General features: G+C 39.3%; 1 protein-coding gene and 2 non-coding genes across 3 annotated transcripts; 1 reads left to right on the top strand and 2 right to left on the bottom strand.

Moving 5' to 3' along the window:
• Positions 1-6,836: 6,836 nt before the first annotated feature.
• Positions 6,837-7,841, top strand: LOC147947559 (uncharacterized). Its single transcript, XM_087507346.1, has 2 exons — positions 6,837-7,589; positions 7,689-7,841. The coding sequence occupies exons 1-2, from the start codon at positions 6,837-6,839 to the stop codon at positions 7,839-7,841; spliced, it is 906 nt and encodes a 301-aa protein (XP_087363472.1).
• Positions 7,842-14,605: 6,764 nt separating this feature from the next.
• On the bottom strand, positions 14,606-14,712 carry LOC147947558 (small nucleolar RNA R71). Its single transcript, XR_015595616.1, has one exon. It is a non-coding gene; the product is annotated as a small nucleolar RNA R71 (small nucleolar RNA).
• A 1,938-nt stretch (positions 14,713-16,650) lies between these two features.
• On the bottom strand, positions 16,651-16,757 carry LOC147947557 (small nucleolar RNA R71). The gene has a single exon (XR_015595662.1). It is a non-coding gene; the product is annotated as a small nucleolar RNA R71 (small nucleolar RNA).
• Positions 16,758-24,154: the final 7,397 nt, after the last annotated feature.

Here is a 24,154-nt window from a genome sequence, read left to right as displayed (position 1 = left end):
TTAAGAATTGAGAAGAAAAAGGAACCATAGCAAATAAGAAAGAAACCCCATTCCACTAGATGATTCAAATAAGAAACCTCTCCTAAGACTTTAAAAACAGAAAAGAGAAAAGGGTAAAAGAGAAGAGATGAAGTTAAAGGGTAGAACTAGGACATTATGGGATTAGAATGATAGGAACAAACACTTTGGGTACCTTTGGGTAGACAAGGTTCTGTTCTTGTATGTCTCTAAGTGATCTTACCTTTAGCCTTCTTTTAAAGCTTAATCCACTTTTTGTGAGAGAAACCTTCTATTTGATAAGCCCCACTCAAAAGAGAGACCATTTTTTGTCTCTAAACCCTTATTACCAAGCCAAATGAGTTTAAGCATTGCATGATTTGATTCATATACTTGGTTAATGAATGTTAAAGGAAATGGTTGACTTGAATGCATGTGGAAGTTTAAGGTTTGAATCAGTTAAGGTTGTGAAAGGCTTGTCTAAAATTTTTAAGTACAACTCATTCAACTTGCATCCTAGTACTAGTAACTTGGACATTGATTCTAGCTAGCTTATTAGCAAGTTTTAGGTGCTGAGATCCCACTTCCAAACCTCACCTACCTTCTTATGTCTTTCATTTGCTTCAGGGCAAGCAAAGACTAAGTTTGGGGGTGTTGATGTTCATATATTTTACCCTGTTTTCGCTTAACATATTCACATCTTTTGCATGATTTTCCATCACAATTGTCCATTAATGTATAGCTTTAGAACTGTTTATGCATTAGAGTATGTTTGCATTGCATTTGTATAGTTTCTTGCATGAACAGGTGATTTTGGATCCTAAGGAGCATGGAAGGAATGCGGAAGAAGATTGAAGCTGTCAAGTGAAAGAAACAAGGGATTTAGAGCTGAAGAATCAAGGTCCGGAAGTCCACTCGACCGCCCACTCGACCAGCACTCGACCGAGCACGTGGTCGAGTTGACCGAGCCGCCCTCCTATTTTGTCTTTTAGCATTTTAGGGCTTCCCTTCCTTTTGCTATATAAGCCTTGTACCCTGCAGCCACCAAAATAGGAGAGATTTTTAGAGTACAATATTCTAGACCTAATATTTACCCTTTTGGGAATTGTTTTACTTTTGCACTTTCTTTTCCTTAGATTCTTTAGCCACCTTGTAAAACTAAGAAATCTTTGATACTTGTTGGTTATATAACTTTCTAAGTATTGAGTATTTGAGTTTGATTCCTTCTTCAATATTGTAGATCTCTTACTCATCTATCTAATAATGCAAGTTTCATTGATTTCTGGGTTTATCACTTTGTTCATCATGTTCTGTGATTGTGAGTAGTGGCATAGGATCTTAAGGATGGATTAGGATAGGTAAAGGCTATGGTTGTTTAGGTTGATCAAACTTGTTTGTTGCATATCTCTTCTGGCTTAGATAACGTTTATGCTATCCTTATACTAAGAGGGTGAGGATAGCTCTCAGCCTTCTTAACATCATACCAATGTTTAAGTTGCTGGATAAGGCTAAGGCTAGAGATTATCATTGAGCATGCTAAGAGATTAGATGGGTCTAAGAAGTATCTGAGCTTGATTGTTATTGCCATGAGAATGGGTTAACTTGTTTTGGAAGATCATTGTCTAGAGATTAGCTCATTGATTGAGGTTTGTTGGTCAATCTAGATAACCATAGTTTAAGCCCAGCCCATGAATCCATCCTCAGGACCTTCCTTTGTTTATTGATTTCCTAGTTCATGTATTGTAGTTTGTTTACTGTTGCTATGTTTCAATATTTTCTCTGTTTCTTACATCCGTTTACCAACTCGACCATCCACTCGATTGTGCATCGATCGAGTGCCTGCTCGAGCTCATCCAGAGTTCTTGTTTTTGTCCTGCATTCACCTATTTCATTTCCTGAAAAAGCGATTCAGAGCCAAAAAGTATCAACAAAGGATTCAAACCACAGTTCTTAAATGTAATTCAATGGTTCTAAGATCAATCAAAGTACTTACAAATATTTTTCTATGCTGATCACAATACACCACTCTAGTTTACCTTCTATCGATTGGTAAAGACTTGCAATCCTATTGAACATCTCTTTCACATTCATTATAGTGTTTGATCTGATCTTGCAAATGGAAAAAAAATTAAAGCTCAATTGGTTTAGGAAGGAAGTTTAAAAAAAAAAAAAAAAAGTGGATCCGTAAAGGTGTCTTTTGGGTGGCTTACTCTCAAACAGCAAGGAACACTAGACAGTTGTGAAACCAATCTAAGATTGAGAACAATTTGGGCATACAAAGCTTAGCTCTTGATGTTCTACCCACCTAGAAGATTATCTACCCTTTTCTCATCCTTCTTTTCTTTTATTCTAAACCAAAAACTTCACTTGAGTAAACTTAAACCCCTTCTCTTCTTTACTGATGGTCTTAAACTTTTTTGAATGTCTCTATGACTTTACTTTAAACACAAGGTCTTTTTTTTTTTTTTTTACTTCTTTGATGAACTCCCATTCTCATTAGCATGTTTTTTTTCTTATTTTCCTTTGAACTTTTCTAGGAGACTTCAGCTAGACTTTTCTATCTCTCTTTTTTTTCTTTTTACTTAGAGACTTAGAGCTTTTAACCATACTTAACCTTAGAGAAAATCTTTTCTTTTCTTTTGACCAAGTAATTCTTTCTTTTCCCTTCCTATTCTCTTTTGTTCTTCAAACCTTAACTCATATCAACATTCTAACAACTTGTTTCTTTCTAAACCAATCCTATTAGGTAAAACAAGAGCCAGTTTTTGTCATTCTCAATACTCTCAAGATTTCACAACCTATAACATTATCAAAAAAGAGGCCTCACTCATCAAATAACACAAGGATTGAAAGAAAAGGCCTCACTCTTCTTTTGCATGCTGCAGACAATGTAACCAAGGTAGGCATAGAAACCTTTCTCAATTTTTCCATCCAAGTATGTAGTCTTCTTGAGGTAGACTGGATCAAGCCTTGCAATTCCATGGTCAAACTCACCAAGCTCAACCCCCTTTGCTTGTAAAATGGGATTGACAAGTCCTCCAATGCTTAGAACTGGAGTTTTGTCAGTTGTTGTCCACACCCAGCCTTGGTAGTGAAGCATTTGGTGAAGGAAGACGACTGCAACAAAAGTATCTTCGGCGTTGGACAGTAGTGGATTCCTCTCTTTGTAACTTCTTAAGAAAGGTTGGAGTCCTGCAAGAAAACAGCCAAGTTCATTGGCTTGAACTGTTCCAGCCTCTCTTCGCGCAAAGAGTGTATGAGAGAGAACCTTGTGGGCATATCTCACTGTAGGATGCATAATGTTTGTGTTCTTCACTTGACCAGCTGCATAATTTCCTACACCAATGGATTGCCAAAAAGAATCATACTCCTCTGGGTTAGTGTTGTATTCTAACCTTGTTCCTGGTTGAAAACCATAGATAGCTCCTAACTCTCCAAAGGTCATCTTGTAGTGCTTCCCTTGAACCTTAAACTCAAAATGCCCAAGATCATTAGCCTCCTCAACCATCTCATCTTCATAATAAGTCACTGTCAAGGATGCAAGGAACTCTCTGGTTGGCTCAACATAGGTGGGGAAAGCCATATTGAAGAACTGTACTAATCCCAAAGTTGTGAAGATGGTTTACACATCCTCAAGGAGTACAACATTGTGAAGGAATTCATGTTCTGGGTATCTAGTTGGAGAAAACTTGATCTTCTTAAGGCGTTGCATCAATTGGGAGTAGGTAGGCTTCTTCTTAAGTGGCTTATTTTGTTTTTCTTTGGCAGCTAGAGGTGGTGGAGATTCAGGCTCACTCTCACTCATAACCCTCTCCTCTGAATCATAATCCTTAAATCACAAGCTCCTTATTCTTCTTTTCAACAACCCTTTCTACAACCTCTTATGCCCAAGTGAAGACTTAGACTGAGTTGGCTTCTTTTTCACCAGGTCAAAGGTTGGTTCTAGCCATTGTTCCTATCAAGAATACAAAAACACTTGAAAATATTAGTAATGCTCACTAAGAGCTACAACTTGAATCCATAAATTGCAAGTGGTAAGTACCTAAGAAATAAATAAACCATAGTAAACCAAGGAACAATGAGAACCAACTTAAGCATAAACCTCAAAGTTTGGTCAATTGGTCTGCAAACTTTCTAATCTCTTACAGTTTAATTTAATCAACAATGGACAAGGTAAAGAAGCAATAATACTCATATTTCCCCAATTTTCATTTTATTTTAACAACTCTTAAGAACCCTAAGTGTTCATAAATCAAAAATTTCGAAATTAAACATCAAGCCCAGCAATTCAAACGTATTTGGAACCAGCTAACATCAATATCAAGCTAAACAACTTAAAATCAAGGCATAAATAACTGGAAGTCCAATCTTACACTTATTGGAATCAAACTTTTATAAGAGAAAAGGAGAAACAGAGCTAGCAATTGGGGTTAGAAGTAATTAAATGAGCTTTGAAAACCGAAACCAACACACCAAAAATCTTTGAAAACGATTGAGAGATGAATGAGATACAAAGATTTTAGTGTTTTAAGGGTTTGGGGGTTTGAAATCGACAAAGTGAGAAGAAGGAAGAGGGGCTTCGAGTTTTAGGAAGGGGAGATATGTGCAAACCGGCCAAAATAGGTTACGAATAGGTGAAATTTAGACCGGTTTACTAGGATTAGACCAAACTAAACCAAGAAGGGAGAAGAAAACTTACATGGAATAGTACAATCGGCTAGTGTTTAGCTGATTGTACTGCTCGATGGCCACAATTGGGTGCTCATTGACCGATTGCCATGGCCGTTTAACGCTCCTGTTCAAAAAAAAAAATTACACTCGGAGACCTTCAATCGGGTGAGGTTTGGCCGATAGTCATGCCCGTTTGTCACACATGATAGTCATGTTCGGCGGAGTTCTAGTGCCAGTGGTTCATGTGATGGCTTTTTGTCCTGTGGTGAGTTGTGCTAAGAACAGGTGGATTTTTGTTTTTGTATTTTATGTTTTAATTTAGTTATTTTTAAAAAATTAAATTTATAAGATAGCCACAATTCTATTTGTGATTATTAGTGCAGATATAATCCATGAAAAGCCACAATTTTAAATAGCTACAAAGCTATAGCTATAACATTTTCCTGTTGCAATTTGTGGCTATAATAGATACAAATATGTTTATGGCATATTTGTGTCTAACTGCCTCAAAATATATTGTCCGCATATAGACAAAGATATCAGATAGCTACAAGCTCAAAGACAAAAAAACATTTGTGGCTTTTTGTGGATTTTGGCGTAATAGCAACCAATATATGGACATAGCTACAAAAAAAATTATGTCTATATTCAGTTTTTCTTGTAGTGAAAGAAACTGGATGATGCTCTATGGGCATATAGAACTGCCTATAAGACACCAATTGGAACCACTCCATTCAACCTTCTCTTTAGGAAGTATTTTTATTTGCCAGTTGAATTAATGTATAAGGTCATGTGGGCAGTCAAGCTTCTTAAATTTGATATCAAGAATGCTGCTGAGAAACGCTTGGTGCAATTGAATGAGCTTGAAGAGATCTGCCTTGAAGCTTATGAGAGTTCAAAGATTTACAAAGAGGACCAAAGCACTCCATGACAAGAGAATTCTTGCAAGGGTTTTCAAAGAAGGAGATTTGGTGTTGTTGTTCAATTCACGGTTGAAGCTATTCCCGGGAAAGCTCAAGCCTCATTGGTCAGGACCGTTTAAGTTCATGTTATCCGTCGAGGGAAAATGGCAAGATTTTTGTCTATCGGCAGAGAGATGATTTTTGAAGGACTGAAGCAGAAGATAGTAGAGCTGTTGGGGGTAAAACCTAAGAAAAGCAATATAGAGCTAAGCTTTTGGCACCCACGAGAAACAGTTACCTTCACACAAAGTAAGAGGCCCCCTATTTCAGTAGGAAGTGAAGTTGAGTTTGAGCAGTTTAAAGCGAATAATGAAGAGGGTGGGGACGGGGGGCTATATTTTTATGTTTCGATCAACAAAAATAAGGTGATATCAGCGGAAGAAGGACAAATCATGTTGTCTACCGGGAAAGAGAACAATGTGGGTAATGGTGATGAAGATGGACATCTCAAATTGTCGATCATGTGCGAGGAAACGAGCATATGACATGTATGCGTAGCAACAAAGCAATTATAAAAGAAGACGATCGTCATCTTATCAATGATGCTCCTCCCGTGCATGACAATGTTCGAGGAGGCCTGAACGAAGAAAGGAACATGGCTCTTAAAATGGCAACCAATGCATTATATGTTGAACGTATATTTGCAAACAAAAAAGAGATGCATAAAATGATGTCACTTTATGCGATGACCAGGCTGTTCAGTTTTCGGATCTGCAAGTCCGATCCAGGAAGAGTTATTGCAACTTCCGTAGACAAGAACTGCAACAGGAGAATATATTCAACAACCCATGCATATTCTCAAAACTTGGAGATCAAGACAGTGACATTGAAGCATACTTGTGATGTGGGTGCTAGGGCGAAGTATGGAAAGAAAGCTACTGCCAGAATTTTGGCAGATCTACTAAAGGCGAAATTCGCAAATTGCAAAAAGGGACCACGAGCGTGCGAGCTCCCTGATATTTGTTTGTCGAAATTACACGTGACAATATCTTATATGAAGGCATGGAACGCTAAAGAGCTGGTAGTGGCATCAGCGCGAGGGAACGAGGAGGAGAGTTATCGGTTCCTGTCAACATATATACACCTATTAAAGTCAATGAACACAGGGACCATGATTGCCATGCACACAACAGTGGACAACAAAGGCAAAGCTTTGTTCAAGTACCTGTTTTTTGCATTGGAGCTTCCATTGCGGGATATCAATATATGAGGAAGGTCATTGTAATTGATGGCACATCAATGAAAGGGAAGTATAAAGGGTGCTTGGTTGCAACTAGTGGACAAGATGGGAATATGCAAATTTTTTCCTTGGCATTTGGCGTAGTTGATGGGGAAAATGAAGAAGCCCTAGTTTTTGTATCTGACAGGCATGCGTCAATATATGCAGCGTTACGTAGGGTCTATTCAATGGCGAAGCATGGTGCATGTTATGTCCATCTATTTAGAAACGTGAAGCACAATTTTCATTGTGAAGGGTTGGCTATTGTGGTATCTAAAGCTGTGAGGGAATACACAATAGGAGATTTCTGGTATTGGTGGAGAGAAATAGAAAACCGAAAACCAGCTTGCACAACTTTTCTCACAGAGATTGGACTGCCACACTGGAAACTATCCCACTTCCCGGGAGATCGTTACAACATAATGAGTAGCAACATCTTAGAGTCGTTGAATGCGGCGATGCAAACTGTTGTAGATTACCCTATTGTGTCGATGGTCGAGTTTATCCGGGCAACGTTGATGACGTGGTTTTACTGCCAGAGGACAATGGCAAATAAAATAAAAACAAGATGTACACCGAAAATAGAAGAAATCCTGATAGATCACCTGAAAGATGATGTGGACTGTCGTGTTTTATCAGCGAGGCAGTGGATTTATCAAGTTAATGATGGACGAGGTACTGTTTTTACAGTGGACTTGGAGAAAAAAACATGCACTTGTCGTGTGTTTGATGTGTTTAAGGTGCCCTGTTGTAACGCTTTGGCTGTCCGAGGAGTGCTTCAAATCAATATCTATATGTTGGTTGGTTAATGCTACTTTCTTGGTCCCCGGAGGAAAAAGTATGCAGAAGTCATAATGCCCGTGCCAAAAGAAAGGGACAGCAACATCCCAGCGGCTGTACATGAAGAGGCTGCTGATCCACCAAGAACAAAACGCAGGGGTGGGAGTGTAACACCCCCGAATCGTCCTATGGCCGGACAGGCCAACGGATAGTCACGGGACGCCACTATGGGAACTATGCGGAGGTGGTCCAGTCGAGGGATGGAAGCTGCAGACTTCCCGACCGGTCTTCCCTAACATAATTCCACCCGCAACCGAGGCTACTTAGGCTTTGCAACCCTCGCGGCCTGGTGCGTTGTGTTGGCCCGGACAATGCTAGTACCATTTGAAAATCACGCAACTTAAAGAAAATAACTTTCATACTTTATTAATTCATAAAATAAGTTCAGAAAAAATTAATACGAAAATGGCGCCAGGCCTAAGGTCAAAATACGATTAACTTAAATTATTACAAAAACAACTTGCAAAGGCAATACAACTCTACACCGGCTGGTCTAACGTCCTGAGCTCCCCCTAAGGCTTTTCTCACTAAGGTTACCTGCAAAACTAATTATGGAGTCTTGAGTGCTAATCAATCAGTGAGTTCAGGAACCTAACAAGAACCAAAACCCAACCCCAACCCCAACAAGCAAGCAAACGAACAAGCAAGCCTAAGCTAAACAAACATGCAAGCCTAAACTATCAACATGCAAGGCTAAGCTATCAACATGCAAGGCTAAGCTATCAACATGCAAGACTAAGCTATCAACATGCAAGCAAGCAAACAATCAATCAGAGAAAGCAATGCGGAAGATAGTGAGCTAAGTAAGCAAACAAATCTAGCAAGAAATCAAAGCAATCAAGCAAGCAAGTAATAAAATGAATAAAGCAATTAAACAAGAAAGCAAGTAATAACAACAACTACAATAAACTTGAATAAAAGAAAATTAAAATAATCTTTTAAACAAGAAAGTTATGGGCCAGTATGCTTCCTCCTTCCTTTCAACAACTTTGTGAACACCCGCGCTGCAGCCACAAAGGCACGCAACCGGAACATCACCTAAGCTACACCGTCGTGTAGACAGCTGCGGACAGGGTAGCGAGCCCAGTAACCTCCGAGCTCTTCGTCCCTAGACCCTACAACTCACGTCATGGGTTACATGAACGCGGCTGTATGCTGTACGGAAATCATGAAGACAGCCATACCAAGTATTACTACGCTAGCCAAAATTTCTCGCGACTACACGCATTAAGACCTATAACAATTGATACCTTGAGTTTTTATGGTTTTTAAGCTCATAAATTTACAAGTATCCTTACCAAATTCCATCTCTGGCACTAGAACCTGTGTACGGGCATTTCACCTCGCGCATGGTCTAGTAGCGAGACTAACTTCTTAGCAAGTGCAATTAAACAAGAAAATCAATCAAGAAATTCAAGTAAAATGCAACTACACTAACACTACATGCAAGCCTAAGTAACTAGAGAAATATCTAGAGACTAGCGCTAAACATGCAAACAACTACCACTAACATGCAAGCCTAAGAAACTAGAAGAATATCTAGAGATTAAGCGCTAAACATGCAAACAACTACCACCAACATGCAAGTCTAAGTAACTAGAGGAATATCTAGAGACTAAGTGCTAAACATGCAAACAACTACCACTAACATGCAAGCCTAAGTAACTAGAGGTATATCTCGAGACTAAGCGCTAAACATGCAAACAACTACCACTAACATGCAAGCCTAAGTAACTAGAGGAATATCTAGAGACTAACCACTAAACATGCAAACAACTACCACTAACATGCAAGCCTAAGTAACTAGAGGAATATCTAGAAACTAAGAGTTAAACATGAAAACAACTACCACTAACATGCAAGCCTAAGTAACTAAAAATAAATCTAGAGACTAAGAGCTAAATACAACCTCACTCTAACATGCAAGGAAGCAATAAACACGACTTAACTACCTAGAACTTGATCTAGAAGAAAAGAAACGAATCTACCCAAACATGCCTAGATTTAACACAAAAATCCTAAGCGAAACCCAACCTATTCATTTACCATATTACATGCTTCGAGACTCACCTGGACTTGGCTGAAAGAAATGAATCTAAACAGACTTCTAGTCCTAACTGGCAAGAACTAGACGCGAACAGCTCCTACAGCGGCATACGGCTAACGACCTAGACGGATGCGGTAACAACTCGCGGAAGCGAAAAGCTTCTAAGGAAGAATTCTCTTTCTAACCTTCTAACTCTAACTTCTCTCTAACTCTCTAACTTTCTCTCTTTTTCTCTAAGGGTGGAATGAACAAAAATGGCCCCTAAGGCTCTATATATAGTGCAAAGGTGTGAGTTTGGGCAGTTTGGTAAGCCAATGAATGGCGAGCGAGTGTTCTCCTCTATGCCACAAAAATTACTTGGTGGAAAAGCTTATGACTTGGCCAAAGAAACCCCACTTATTCTCCTTTGTCTCCCTCTCTCATTTGCATGCAATTTGATTGACCAATTTTTGAGAAGTCAAAATGATGATGTCTCTCATTCCTTTTAGCATGAAACGCCATTGGTTACTTTTTAAGAAAAGTAATAATTATGTCTCCCCACTTTCTGCATGAAATCCTATTGGTCAATTAAGGAGACAAATCACCCTTAATTTCCAGATTCTTGTCTGCTCGGGTTAGCGACACCACGATGCAATCGACGGTACGCGACGCGATATGGTCTCGATCAGATTCTGTGGCATGGTCACAGACGACTCTGCGGTACATCTCAGATGACTCTTGCGGTACGTCTCGGACATCTCGGCGGTACACCTCAGATCTGCGGCACGCGGTACGTGGCACGGTACATGGCCTTCTTCCTTCTGCCTCGACCATTTTTCTTCCCTTGTCTTTTTAAGATGGTCCATCGAGAGAAAACTCTTGTCCGTCGATCATTCGTCCTTAGGCTCGATGACAGACGCGCCCGGCAATGGCCATTAGCCATTTATAGAACCATCCATATTTTCTCGGACATTTCTTCGGCGATTCTTCTACCTTCCTTCCTTGCCTTCTTTCCAAGTCCTTTCCAGGTCCTTTGTTCATGGGTTTTTATTTTGAATTTTACCCTGTAGTGAGGGTCACTACAGGGAGGCCAAAGAAGAAATGAATACCTTCGCGGGGGAAAAAAAACATAAAGTAAGTGTGTCCTCGTTGGTAGATTGATATCTCCATATGTTTGAATGTATTAGTGAAGTAATAGTCGTATTTTCTTCTAATTAGGGGAAGAAGCGAAAGATACCAGCCAAGTGTGGAAGATGTTTCGGGGTGGGACATAACAGGAAAACATGTTCTTAGCTAATATGAAGAAAAAGTTGAAAAGTTCATGTGCCTTTTGTAGTTGGCTGACCATAACGTTTGGTAGACAGTGACAGGCCTTATTGTCTACAGATGGTAGACATTAAACATGACTAGTCTTTTTGTGTTTTTTTGGATATGTAAGAAATGAGGAACCCTATTACCTCCATGGATGTAAAATACATTATAGTTTAATCATTATCTTTTGTAATATGTGGAGGACAACAATAGTTTTTAAGGTGCTTCAGGTAATATGTCTGCCATTGGTTGGCTTTAGAACTACAATTGTGTAAATGGCTTCCAAAACATATTGGTAGACAAAGCTGGCAAATTGTCCATCAAGTCTACGTAGTGCAAATTGTCCATCAGTAAAGTTAGTAGGGAGTCGGAAATGAGTGCAGATATGACCAATCATCACTGATAGGTTTGAAATTGAAAAGTACATTGTGTCTTGATAGAAAACATCTCTTGAAACACCCGAACGATAGACGGATAACACTGAAGGTAGACATAAAAAGATTAATAGACACAACAAAAGGTAGGTGGACAAAAGGTTGAGAGTGCTTAGCGGGCGCCTAATCAAAAGGAGATAGACAACATGACAAAAGTAAACCAAAAGGAGATAGACATCATGAAAAGTCTAATATAAAGCAAAAGGAGATAGACAACATGGAAAGTATACTACACTCGGGTGGAAAGTCCAGCAGAATACATAAATCACCCTCTGTAGTTGTTGATGGACATGCCGATTGCGAGGAGAAAAGGAATAAGGGCAAGAACAGTAGATAAAATAACAGCAAGCTCAAACTTTTGGTTTCTGAGGGGTGGTTGAGGGGGTTGGAATCCCTGAACAAATGCCCGGAAATCAGTATAGTCGGCGCTTAGCTCTCCAACCATCTCATGAAGGCTAATGATTTGTTCATCGTTGGCGTTAACACGCTTCAACACAGTACGGGGGTCGCATCGTTCCCCTTCTTCGGTGTAGGTGAGGTACCACATCATTCGGTCATCATTTTCTGAGAACCTGGCATTGATGTCGTGTATCTCCTCCATAACGGCTTTATCCCACATCTTGCTGAAGTGATGTCCTCCAGTCTATGAGAAATAAAGGATGATTAATGTTCATATATTTCACCTTGTTTTACTTCAGTTTATTTGCACCTTTTGCATGATTTACTAGCTTGTTAGGTCACCATTGAGTAGTTTTAAGACTGTTTATGCATTAGAGTAGATTTGCATTGCATTGCATTGTTTATTGCATAATCAGGTGATTTTGGAACCAAAGGTGCATGGAGAAGTGCTGAAAGAGAGTGGAGCATTCAAGAGAAGCAGACAAAGGAGCTAGAGCAGAAGAGAGCCAATGTTCGGAAGTCCACATGACCACCACACTCGACCAGACACTCGGCCGTGTGAGGAGAGGGTCTCGACTGACTGAAAGGAGCAGCAGAAGACCAGACTCGACCAAGCACTCGACCGAGCACATGGTCGAGTTGACCGAGCCGCCTTATTATTTTGTCTTCTAGCCATTTTAGGGCTTCCCTACCTTCCTATATAAACCCCTTGTACTCTATGGCCGCTGACAAGTCACTTTAGGGAAAAAATATCACAAAAACCTAGTTTTACTTTTTTAGGTATTTATCTTTTTTGTTTACATCATTAGCCACTTTTATGCTTTTTCCTTAGATTTTCTTACCTTGTTGCTCCTGTAACTTTCTGGGTATTGAGAATCTGAGTTTACTTCTTTGTTTAGTATTGTAGATCTTTATCGTATCTTTCTAATTATGCAAGTTTTATTTATTTCTGGGTTTATGATTTTGTTCATAATGTTTAGTGATTCTGAGTAGTGTGTTAGGATCTTAGGGATGGATTAGGCTGGATGAGAGTTATGATAGCTTATACTGATCAAGCTTGATTGTTTAAATCTCTCTTCTAGATTAGGTAAGCTCTATGTTGTTATTATATCTGATAAGGTAAGAACAGATCCTAGGTTGCCTAGCATCATACCAATGTTTAAGTAGCTGGACAATACTAATGCTAGAGATTACTGTGCCTATCCCAAGAGATTGGTTGTATAGGATGGTTTTTGACATATGATGATCTGGAACTTTAATGCCTGCTTTTATATGTAATAGCTAGTAAGAACTAGGTCTAGGAGTATCTAAGCTTTATTGTTATTGTCATGAGAATTTATTAACAAATATTAGAGGATCATTTTCTAGGGATATCTCTTTGTTATTGGAGTTTTGTTGATCAGTTTAGGTTATTATAGCTTAAGTCCAGCCCATGAATCTATTCCTAGGACCTTCTGTGTTTATTGATTTCTCTTTTAATTTTAGTTATTCGCTTCCTGTTTGATTTACTTTCATATTGCTCTGTTTGATTGTTAAACTTTGGTTCTGTTCTTCGTAACTTTCCACTCGACTTCTCACTCGATCGAGTGCCTGCTCGAGTTCTTTTCTGAGTTCTTGTTTTATGTCCTGCATCATTCTAGTTTCATTCCTGTTTCATTGTATTCATCTTTGTTTCAGTTATTGTCTTTCATTTAGTCTTTTATCTTAGTAGTTTTACATTCTGCACTTCATCATTTTCATTAGGTTGTTAGTATAAAACCATTTTCATATTTGGCTTAACTTAGATAGGTGTTCACATCCTGACTGCGTGCATCTTACTCATTATAGATTGACATCTCTTATACTGCAACTGCATAAGAGTAATTGAATCCTCTTGCATTCCACAAGATCATTCATCTTGGTTTTAGCTTAAGGCAGTTTGTTTGATTGCATCATACATTCATTCATACATTCAGAACCAAAAAAAGATATGTTTCAATTTGGCGCCGTTGCCATTTAAGTAATTGTTTGTGACAGTCAGGATTTACACAAGTTTAAGATTAAGTTCTATTATTTCACTTGATCACTACTGACTTGAATCTTTATCTGCTTGGTTGTTTTGAGTTTCAGGTACCAACTCGACCCCGCACTCGGCCGTCTGCACGATCGAGTGGTAGCTCGAGCCAACCACCAAGATTCAACTAGAGCCAGTGCTTGACCGAGTGTCAGTTCGAGTAGGTGATCGAGTCAGTTGATGCAAACCAGATCGATAGGAAGCCAGAACCTTCAGAATTACATTGAGCACATCAACCGTTTACCAAGAGATTTAAGGCAACAAAGAACCATAATCCTGCAGGAACAAGAGCAACAGTTACTGATGGATCCACCAATGCAACAAAGGCCAACACAGATTGGAGCAGGAGGTACTCCCAACACGCACACACAAAGGGCTGGCATAGTACCTCCTGCTGTAGCCAACAACAACTTTGAGATCAAATGTGATCTCATCACTATGATCCAGTCAAAAAAATTCCATGGTCTGCCAATGGAGGATCCCTTAGATCATCTTGATGAGTTTGATAGGCTTTGTGGCCTAACCAAGATCAATGGTGTAAGTGAAGACAGTTTCAAGCTCAGATTGTTTCCATTCTCTCTTGGAGACAAGGCTCACTTGTAGGAGAAGACCTTATCAACAAGAGCTATTACAACCTGGGATGGCTGCAAGAAAGCCTTCCTGGCCAAGTTATTCTCTAATGCAAGGACTGCTAGATTGAGGAATGAAATATCTGGTTTTGCACAGAAGAATAATGTGACTTTCTGTGAAGCATGGGAAAGGTTTAAAGGCTACCAAACTCAATGTTCACATCATGGGTTTAGTAATGAGTCCCTGATAACCCTCTAATTTACATGTTTTAAGCATCCCTTTTTGTCCATATTTTGCATTTTTTTTACCCTAACCTTAGCATTTTTAGGTCATTTATTGTAGGAATCCACATTTAGGCCATTTAGGGTGTTGCATTCTTGCATTTGCATATTTTGGATAAAACCAGGTGCTTAAGAGCCGAAAATGGGGAGAAACAAGGTCAAATCCGAGCATGTACCCAAAGGAGCTATGGAGGAGGAAGAACAGTCCGAACACCAACCCAATCAAGGAGGATCTAAGAACAGAAAGAACAATCCGAGACCCTAACAGAAGAGCAACCCGAGCTCATCCTCGTGCAACCCATCGAGCAGGCCCTCGGGCAGGACTGGGAAGCTAGGGTTAATGGGTTTCCATATATAAACCCCCCTCTTCTTCCTCTCGCCCTAGCACGCCGCAGACCCTCAAACCAGAGAGCGAGAGCTTCTGAGAGAGATCTTTAATTTCATTTCTTTTTGCATTTTTGATTCTATACTCTTCTACTCTACTTCTATTTTTTAATACAATGCAATTTTCGTTTATCTATGTTTTTATGTTTTTCTGCAATGAGATCTGAGTAGTGAAGTAAGGTTTCTAAGGTTGGGATAGACGATTTTTTGTTCTTGATCGGTTAGGATGTCTTAGCTTGGCTGTTTATGTTTTAAAAATTCCCTTCTAGATTGGTGTTCTTAATGCTATCAACAGACCGAGAGGTTGAGATTAGATCTAGGGCGTTTTACCACCGAGAGGTGTAGATGAAATGCTTGAATCAATCAATGCTATAGATTTACTCACTTAGCCTAAGAGATTAGATGAGTAAGGGGTTTATTGACAATAATGAATCAGTTTGTATTGCCTGCTTGGGCATGTTTCTCCAACGATAGTTGGGTAGGGAAGTGATTAAGGTTGATTGTTTCTATCACGAAAGTGTTTTAACAAGATTTTAAAGATTCATTGTCTAGGGAATATTTGCTTGAGGCATGTAAGACATCCAAATTGGTCAGGAACACTTAGGAGTCGATTACCCCATCCTTAGGAGCTTTTGTATTTAGATTGTTTACATTTTTATTCATAACTCGATCCCTTACCCGAACAGGTACACGATCACCTGCTTCGAGTATACCTTCGATCTATTCAAAGTCATCTTGTTTACTCGATCACCCCACCCGATCCTGTACTATCAATTTGGCGCCCTTGCCATTTGGTTGAATTTAAATTTGCTACGTTTAAGATTTCAGCACTTGCTAGATCAAGTTCTATTTTCCATTTTTGTTCAGTACTGACTTGTTTGCATTCGTGTTTGTTTGTTTTGCATTTCAGGTACAACCCGAGTACCCACCCGACCCGTCACTCGATCACCTTGATCGAGTTGACCCTCGTGTACTCACTCGGTCAACGCCTTGTGCATGCAAACACGATCCAAGGATAGCAAACACTTGAATCCTTTCATCGACAACATCAACAGACTTCGGCTGCTACATCACTCACAAGTCCATCAACCGCAACCACCAACAATTGAGGAGGAGATGAATAATCAGATTGGTCCACCAGCTCCTCAAGAGAGGACCAACATAGGAGCATAAGATGCCCAAAGACATGGCACTGTGCCACCTGCTGTCCAGAACAACAACTTTGAGATCAAGAGTAGTCTCATCCAGATGATACAAAGCAACAAGTTTCATGGATTGCCAATGGAGGACCCATTAGACCATTTGGATTAGTTTGATAGGCTTTGTAGCATAACCAAGATAAATGGAGTTAGTGAAGATAGATTCAAGCTCCGGTTTTTCCCATTCTCTTTAGGAGACAAAGCACACATCTGGGAGAAATCACTCCCCAAGGAGTCCATCACCACCTGGGAAGCATGCAAGAAGACGTTTCTAGCCAAATTCTTCTCCAACTCCAGAACTGCAAGGCTGCGAAATGATATCTCCAGCTTTGTTCAGAAGAGCAATGAGACGTTCAGCGAAGCTTGGGAACATTTCAAGTGATACACTACCAGATGCCCTCATCATGGTTTCAGCAATGCTTCATTGCTAAGTACACTATACCGAGGTGTGGTCCCCAAGATATGGATTTTGCTGGACACCGCAAGCGATGGTAACTTCCTCAACAAGGATGTTGATGAAGGCTGGGATCTAGTGGAGAACTTGGCTCAATCTGATGGGCATTACAATGAGGAGTACGATAGCACTGTGTGATCTACTGGAGGGGAAGATGTTAAGTACAAGAGGGACATGAAAGCCCTCAATGACAAGTTGGATAAGCTCCTAAGCCACCAGCAGCATGTCCATGTCATCTCAGAGGAAGAGCAATTTCTGCAACAAGATGGGGAGAATGCTCAACCAGAGGATGTGAACTACATTAACAACCAAGGAGGTTACAACAAAGGGTACAACAACTACAAACCCAACCCGAACCTGTCCTGCCATAACCCCAACATTGCAAATCCTCAATACCAAGTCTACCCATCCGCAGTACAAGGGAGCTGAACTCATGAAGCACGAAAATAACATCTCGGATGAGAAGAGTACAGTCAATGGAGCGAATAGGAGATGAATCAAGGAGAAAACCAACAAAACATGGAGCACTCGACCATCAGACTCTAAAGCACTCGACCGTTTGGATGACAGCACTCGACCGTGTGGAACTCAAGACTCGGCCGGTGGGAAGGTGAAGGATGACCACTCGACCAAACCCACTCGACCACATCTGGTCGAGTACATCGAGCCGCCTTGCTATTTTGTCTGGTAGCCAAATCAGGGCTTCCTTCCCCCTCTATATATACTCTTTGTATCCCATGGCCGCAAAAAAAAACCTTCCTTAGCCAAAAAGGTCTTTGTAGCCACCAAAAAATCTAGTTCTTACCCCTTAAGGGTTTTTAGGATTTATTTACTGCTTTGCACCATTTATTTACTGTTTCCCTCAGATTTCTATACTTTGTAAGTTCCATAACTTTCAGTGTATTGAGAATTTGAGCTTGCTTCTTTATATTAAGTTGTTGTTCATCATTTCATCTTGCTTATCATGCTAGTTTCATCATTTTCTGGGTTTATGTTCATCATCATCATCATGTTTTGTTCATCTGAGTAGTGAGTTAGGATTATGGAGATGGATTAGGCTGGTTTAGGGCTGTGGTAGTCTGTAATGGTCAAACTTGCTTGTTTAAATGTCTCTTCTGGGATGGGTGTGCTCTAAGCTGTTCTTATATCTGAGAGGGTAAGAGCAGATCTTAAGCTTCCTAGCATCACACCAATGTCTAGGTTGTTAGATAAAGCCAACACTGGAGATTATCATGCTTGTCCCAAGAGATTGGTTGTACAAGGTGGTTTTTAACAAGTAATGGTCTGGTTCTTAATGCATGTTCAGTATGGTTTCACCAATGAGAGTTGGGTTAGGATGTTACTGTAACTTGATCACTTCTATCATGAGAGTGGATTAGTGAGTCATTAAGATCATTTTCTAGAGATAGCTCATGTTTGATTGAGGTTTGTTGACCAGTTTAGATAGACACAGCCTGAACACTAGCCCATGAATCCATCTCTAGAAGCCTTCTTTATCATTTGATTGTTTACTTATTGCATATTATCCTGTTTTATTGCATTTGCTTCAGTTTAAGTTTGTCAAGATTGCTTCTGTTCTTCGTAGACACCCACTCGACCTAGTCACTCGACCAGTCACACGGTCGAGTGCTTGATCGAGCACCTTCGGGTTGTTCATTTATTTTCTGTTCCATTTCATTTCTGCACCTTTTACTTCTGTTGGTTTAATTTCCGCATTGCTTACTTTGTTTACTTGCATTTAATTTCTATTTCAAGCATTTTACTTTCTGCACTTATATTTATTTCATCAAACTTTTACATCAAAACCACATTGATATTTGGCTTAACTTGAATGCATTGATCACATCTTGGCTTCTTACATATCACACTCTTTATGGATTGACATCCTTTATGCTACAACATCGTAAGGGTATTGAAACACCTTGCACTGCATCTGATCATCTTAGCCTAAGTTTGTTTCCTTGTTATCATCCATTCATTCATAGGTTGAGATAGAAAAAAATCCTTGTTTCAATTGGCGCCGTTGCCGGGGAAGAACAGTTCTACTTTGAAGACTATGAGCCTCAACCAAGAGATAGTAGAAGAGTAAGAGAGACAGCCAAGAGGGTAACACTACTCCAAAAGGGGTACAAGTGGCATGGTAAGACAACTGAGAAGCTGAAGAAGAAGTTGGCTATGATGTCCAAGTCCATCAAGGGTATGAAAAAGGAAATTGCTGAATTGAAGAGTGGAAACAGATCCCCAGCACCAGCTGAGCAATTGAGAAGGAGCAGCTCAACCAGAGTACTATCTAGAGCTGGAAACACTTTGGAGCCTTCCAGAGCATCGTCATTTGAGCCATCACTAAGGAGAAGAGGTACAATCCATGCAGAACAGCCCAATTCGAGGCACTCGACCAGTGCACTCGAACCGACACTCGACCGAGTGCCCCAAATGCACTCGGCCAAGCACTTCTCCATGCCTCAATACGGCTTCCCAGCTCCTCAGGGTTATCCACCTTACCCCTATGGCCAAGCTTACCCTCCCTTCCCACCGCAGTACTTCATGGACCCTGCACTTATGCAACAATATTTTGGGCAGCAAGGACAACACTTCCCAAGTCGACAAAGCACTCGACCGAGTCACTCGACTGAACACTTGATCGAGTGCCTGTCCGGCGCCATAGTCGAGTATCCCCATCTCCTTCAGCAAGTCAGAATCAATCCCAAAGCTCAAGCTACACATATGACGGCATGGCTGAAGATGTGGATAGCTTCTACAACAATCCTTGAGGTACCAATTTCACCTTATCCACTGTTTATACCATTTAGTTGAATGTTTTCTCTGTTTCAGTTCTTAAATTCTCTTTCAAATTTTTATTACACAAGGTACTGTGTAATTTACGTTTGGGGCAGAGTTTAAGACAGCATTTAACATAGTTTGCTGTTTTCTTATTTTTAATTTCACATTAATACTTGCATTGCATCTAAGGCATAGAAAAAAACAAAATAAATTGAAATTTTTTCACAAAAATCTTTTAAAAACAGAGTGTTCATGTAGTTTGCATTGCATATTATGATCTTGTTAGCATGTTTAATGTATTGCATTGGGGATCAATGATGAGTTTAGCCTTGTTAACACTGTTTGAATTCACTAAACTAGGATCAATGCCCAAGTTAATAGTACTTTGATGCTAGTTGAGTGGCTAGAAACATAAGATTGAACCAAGTCTAGAATTCCTATATTGCATTCTGTCTAAACTGAAGTATTTTGTGATTTGAAGTCATTTCCTATTTATAAGAACCTAATATTGACTTTTAAATATCAGTTTGTGCAATATTTAATCGCATGGATACTTTATACATATTTGGATCATCTTTCCCATTTTTACCACTCTTGTTGATCCAAGTAGCTGATTTCACCATTGAATCAGTTCTCTCCACCCATAACCAACCTTTCTTTCAAGCCTTGTTAATTCTTGAGTGTGTGAGGCATATTTTGGGATTGAGCTTGGTAGAAAGTGTTAGGTTTGAACTGACAAGAACAAATCCTTATGTAGTTCTAGTTTGCATTTTTCAAACTAGATAGGACTAGGTGGTTTAATTTCTGGATTTGGGACGTGGTGTGTTCAAAAAGAAAAGAAAAGAAAAGAAAAGAGTGAAAAGGGAAAGAAAAGGGTAAATTCCTTAGGAGAGAAGTATTTCAAAGTAATTTCAAGCTCTGAGTGAAAGAATGGGGTGTAGTAAAAGTTTCAAATAAGGTTCTGGTCAAAGAACAGAACAGAAAGAAAAGAAGAGTCTAGTAAAAAGCTTTATGACTTAGGAAACAAGTAAGAAAGAGAACCTTAGCATTTAAGAACCAAATGAGTTTGAACATTGCATAATCTGATTCATGTTCTTGCTTAATGAATGTTAAAGGAAATGACTGATTTGAATGCATGTGGAAGTCTAAGGCTTGAATCAGTTAAGGTTGTGAAAGGCTTGTCTAAAATCTTTAAGTATACCTCATTCACCTTGCATCATAGTACTAGTAACTTGGACATTGATTCTAGCTAGTCTATTTGCATGTTTAAGGTTCTGAGATCCCACTTTCAAACCTTTCTTCCTTCTTGTGTCTTGTTTGCTTGAGGGCAAGCAAAGACTAAGTTTGGGGGAGTTGATATGTATATATTTTACCTTGTTTAACCACTGTTTATTTACATCTTTTACATGTTTTATCAGCCTATTTTGTCACTTTCATATAGTTTAAGGACTGTTTGTGCATTAGAGTAGGATTTGCATTACATTTGCATTGTTTCTTGTTTAAACAGGTGAATTGGACTCAAAAATCACGGAAATAGCATCTGGGATGAGAAGACTACAGTCAATGGAGCGAATAGGAGATGAATCAAGGAGAAAACCAACAAAACATGGAGCACTCAACCATCAGACTCTGAAGCACTCGACCGTTTGGATGACAGCACTCGACCGCGTGAAACTCAAGACTCGGCCGGTGGGAAGCAGAAGGATGACCACTCGACCAAACCCACTCGACCACATCTGATCGAGTACATTGAGCCGCCTTGCTATTTTGTCTGGTAGCCAAATCAGGCCTTCCTTCCCCCTCTATATATACTCTTTGTACCCCATAGCCGCAAAAAAAAACCCTCTTTAGCAAAAAAAGTCTCTGTAGCCACCAAAAAACCTAGTTCTTACCCCTTAAAGGTTTTTAGAATTTATTTACTGCTTTGCACCTTTTATTTACTGTTTTCCTCAGATTTCTATACTTTGTAAGTTCCATAACTTTCAGTGTATTGAGAATCTGAGCTTGCTTCTTTATATTAAGTTGTTGTTCATCATTTCATCTTGCGTATTATGCTAGTTTCAACATTTTCTGGGTTTGTGTTCATCATCATCATGTTTTGTTCATCTGAGTAGTGAGTTAGGATTCTGGAGATGGATTAGGCTGGTTTAGGGTTGTGGTAGTCTGTAATGGTCATGCTTGCTTGTTTAAATGTCTCTTCTGGGTTGGGTGTGCTCTAAGCTGTTCTTATATCTGAGAGGGTAAGAGCACATCTTAAGCTTCCTAGCATCACACCAATGTCTAGGTTGTTAGATAAAGCCAACACTGGAGATTATCATGCTTGTCCCAAGAGATTGGTTGCAAAAAGTGGTTTTTGACAAGTAATGGTCTGGATCTTAATGCCTTTTCAGTATGGTTTCACCAATGAGTGGTAGGTTAGGATATTACTGTAACTTGATCACTTCTGCCATGAGAGTGGATTAGTAAGTCATTAAGATCATTGTCTAGAGATAGCTCATGTTTGATTGAGGTTTGTTGACCAGTTTATATAGCTGATATATCATGGTTTTTATTGTTTTCAACCATGATATAAGAAGTCTTTTAGAGTCTTTTGATTAGTTTTCTAGGATGTTTTTGAGTCTTTACAAGTTATCTAGGATTTTGGCACGGATGGAGCGAAATGAAGCAATTTGGATCGTTTTGGAGCATTTAATCGGAGGAAATCAATTTGGAGTCTGATCCTATGAAGAGCATCGACCGACACCAAAGGAGCATCGGTCGACACCAAGCTGATCCAACACAAGACTTCAAAATTGGAAGTTTTACAAAGTTGCCCGAAGTTTTTCATATTTGCATCATTAGTCCCTGACGTGTTTTAGGACATATATATAGTGTTTTTGGGTTTTGTAAACTCTTAAGTATTATTCTAGCAAGTTTTATTTCTGCAACCCTGTAAGATTTTGAGAGCTTTTGGGAGAGAGATTTGAACTGTTTTGAGAGAAGAATTCATAAACTCCCTCTTTACTCTTTTAATCTCAATTGCTTATTATTCAGAATTATGTTTTGTCCTTCATTAAACATGTCTGAGTAGTTTGCTTGTTAGGTTCAGGGTTTTTCACAGAGATTTTATGATTTATTAGATCTGTTTATTTAGGATTCTTTGATTAGTCATCTGGATTTAGATCTTAGGACTATTGATTGATATGAGAATATAATTAATTTTCATGACAAAACCTTTTGATGAGCAAAATTACTTCTTGCAAACAGATTTGATTTAGTGATTTTGTGAACAATCTAAACCTGTTTTTAAAGCTGATTTTTAACCTAGAAATTTTACAAAGAGATTTAGATTTTCTGGTTTTAAATTTAGATAATATTTGCAGTGAGGACTGATGTATTGTACAAAAGAAAATTAGAGTTCTAGATTTGATTTTTAATTGCTTGAATCCTATTTAATTATTGATTTAATATTTTGTAATTTCCTGAGAAATTCTCTGAGTATTTACAACAGTTTTTTGATCTAGCTTTTTGATCTCTTGAATTTACAATAGTTTAATTTAATATTTTCCATTGCCTTTTTAATTTAAATCATCTTGTTTAGCGTAATAACAAAACTCTATAATTTATTGTGTAGACTTGAGTCCTTGTGGAATTCGACCCCTAAGTACTGTAATGACCTCTTAATTTGAGAGAGTAGCTCTAGGGTAAATTTGAGCATATCAAATTTTGGCGCCATTGTCGGGAACTCTTTGATCTACCATTAGATTTGAGTTTTTAATTTCGTCTAAATTTTTGTTTTTATTTTCTACTTACACGTTTTTGTTCTTCTTCTCTTTGGTGTTTCAGGTACATGCCTAATAAGCCTAACACAAGGAGCAACAAGACTGATCCTACTGTGAATCTTTCAAACCAAGAGTTGGGAAAACCTGAGCGTGAGAACCGAAAAGCAGCCAAATCCTTGAAGATGGTTAACACATTTATTCTGATACGTGATGAGGATGGTGCTTTAAGGGATCAAGAGGGCCACTTGCGCAACGATCAGAGCCAAAAGCTTGATGCGGAAGGCAACATAATTGCTGAACTCGTTGTCGCTGCGGAAAAGAACCTTGGTATCGAGCGACGCCAACCAGAGGGTATTGATCGACACCCCCTTCTAGCAGACGGACGTGGAGCTGCCAACCACGTTAATAACCCAGTTCGAAGACAGAATCAAAACCGAGATCTGATCAGGACTATTGCAGACTTCAACAGAGCTGATTTGATGTATGAAAACCGCTTTGCAATTGTTCCACCTCCATTCCCAAGGAATGACTTTGAGCTGGAGCCTGCATACTTCCAGCTAGTTGGACAAAGACCCTTCTCTAACCTGCCAAATGAGAAGGCTCTGGACCATATTGAGCACTTTCAAGACCTAGTGACCAGTATCAAGGCCAATGGAGTAACTGAAGACTACATCTACTGCAAGCTTTTCCCATATTCACTTGCAGGAGAAGCATCTCAATGGCTAAAACAGTTGCCAGTTGGATCTTTGACAAATTGTCATGAAGTCAAGGTGGCTTTTCTCAACTACATTTATGATGATGCCATGTCAGAT

Source organism: Camelina sativa, chromosome 3, assembly GCF_030686135.1.
Source record: "Camelina sativa cultivar CO46 ecotype springtype chromosome 3, ASM3068613v1".
NCBI lineage: Eukaryota > Viridiplantae > Streptophyta > Magnoliopsida > Brassicales > Brassicaceae > Camelina > Camelina sativa.
This window is presented reverse-complemented; position numbering and strand designations above follow the sequence as displayed.

What these genes read in the sequence shown, in the direction of transcription:
- LOC147947559 (XM_087507346.1), top strand. Translation starts at nt 6,837, where the DNA reads ATGAGGAAGGTCATTGTAATTGATGGCACATCAATGAAAGGGAAGTAT. An exon ending in GTGTGTTTGATGTGTTTAAG is followed by an intron (nt 7,590 to 7,688) that starts GTGCCCTGTTGT and finishes CGGAGGAAAAAG; the next exon opens with TATGCAGAAGTCATAATGCC.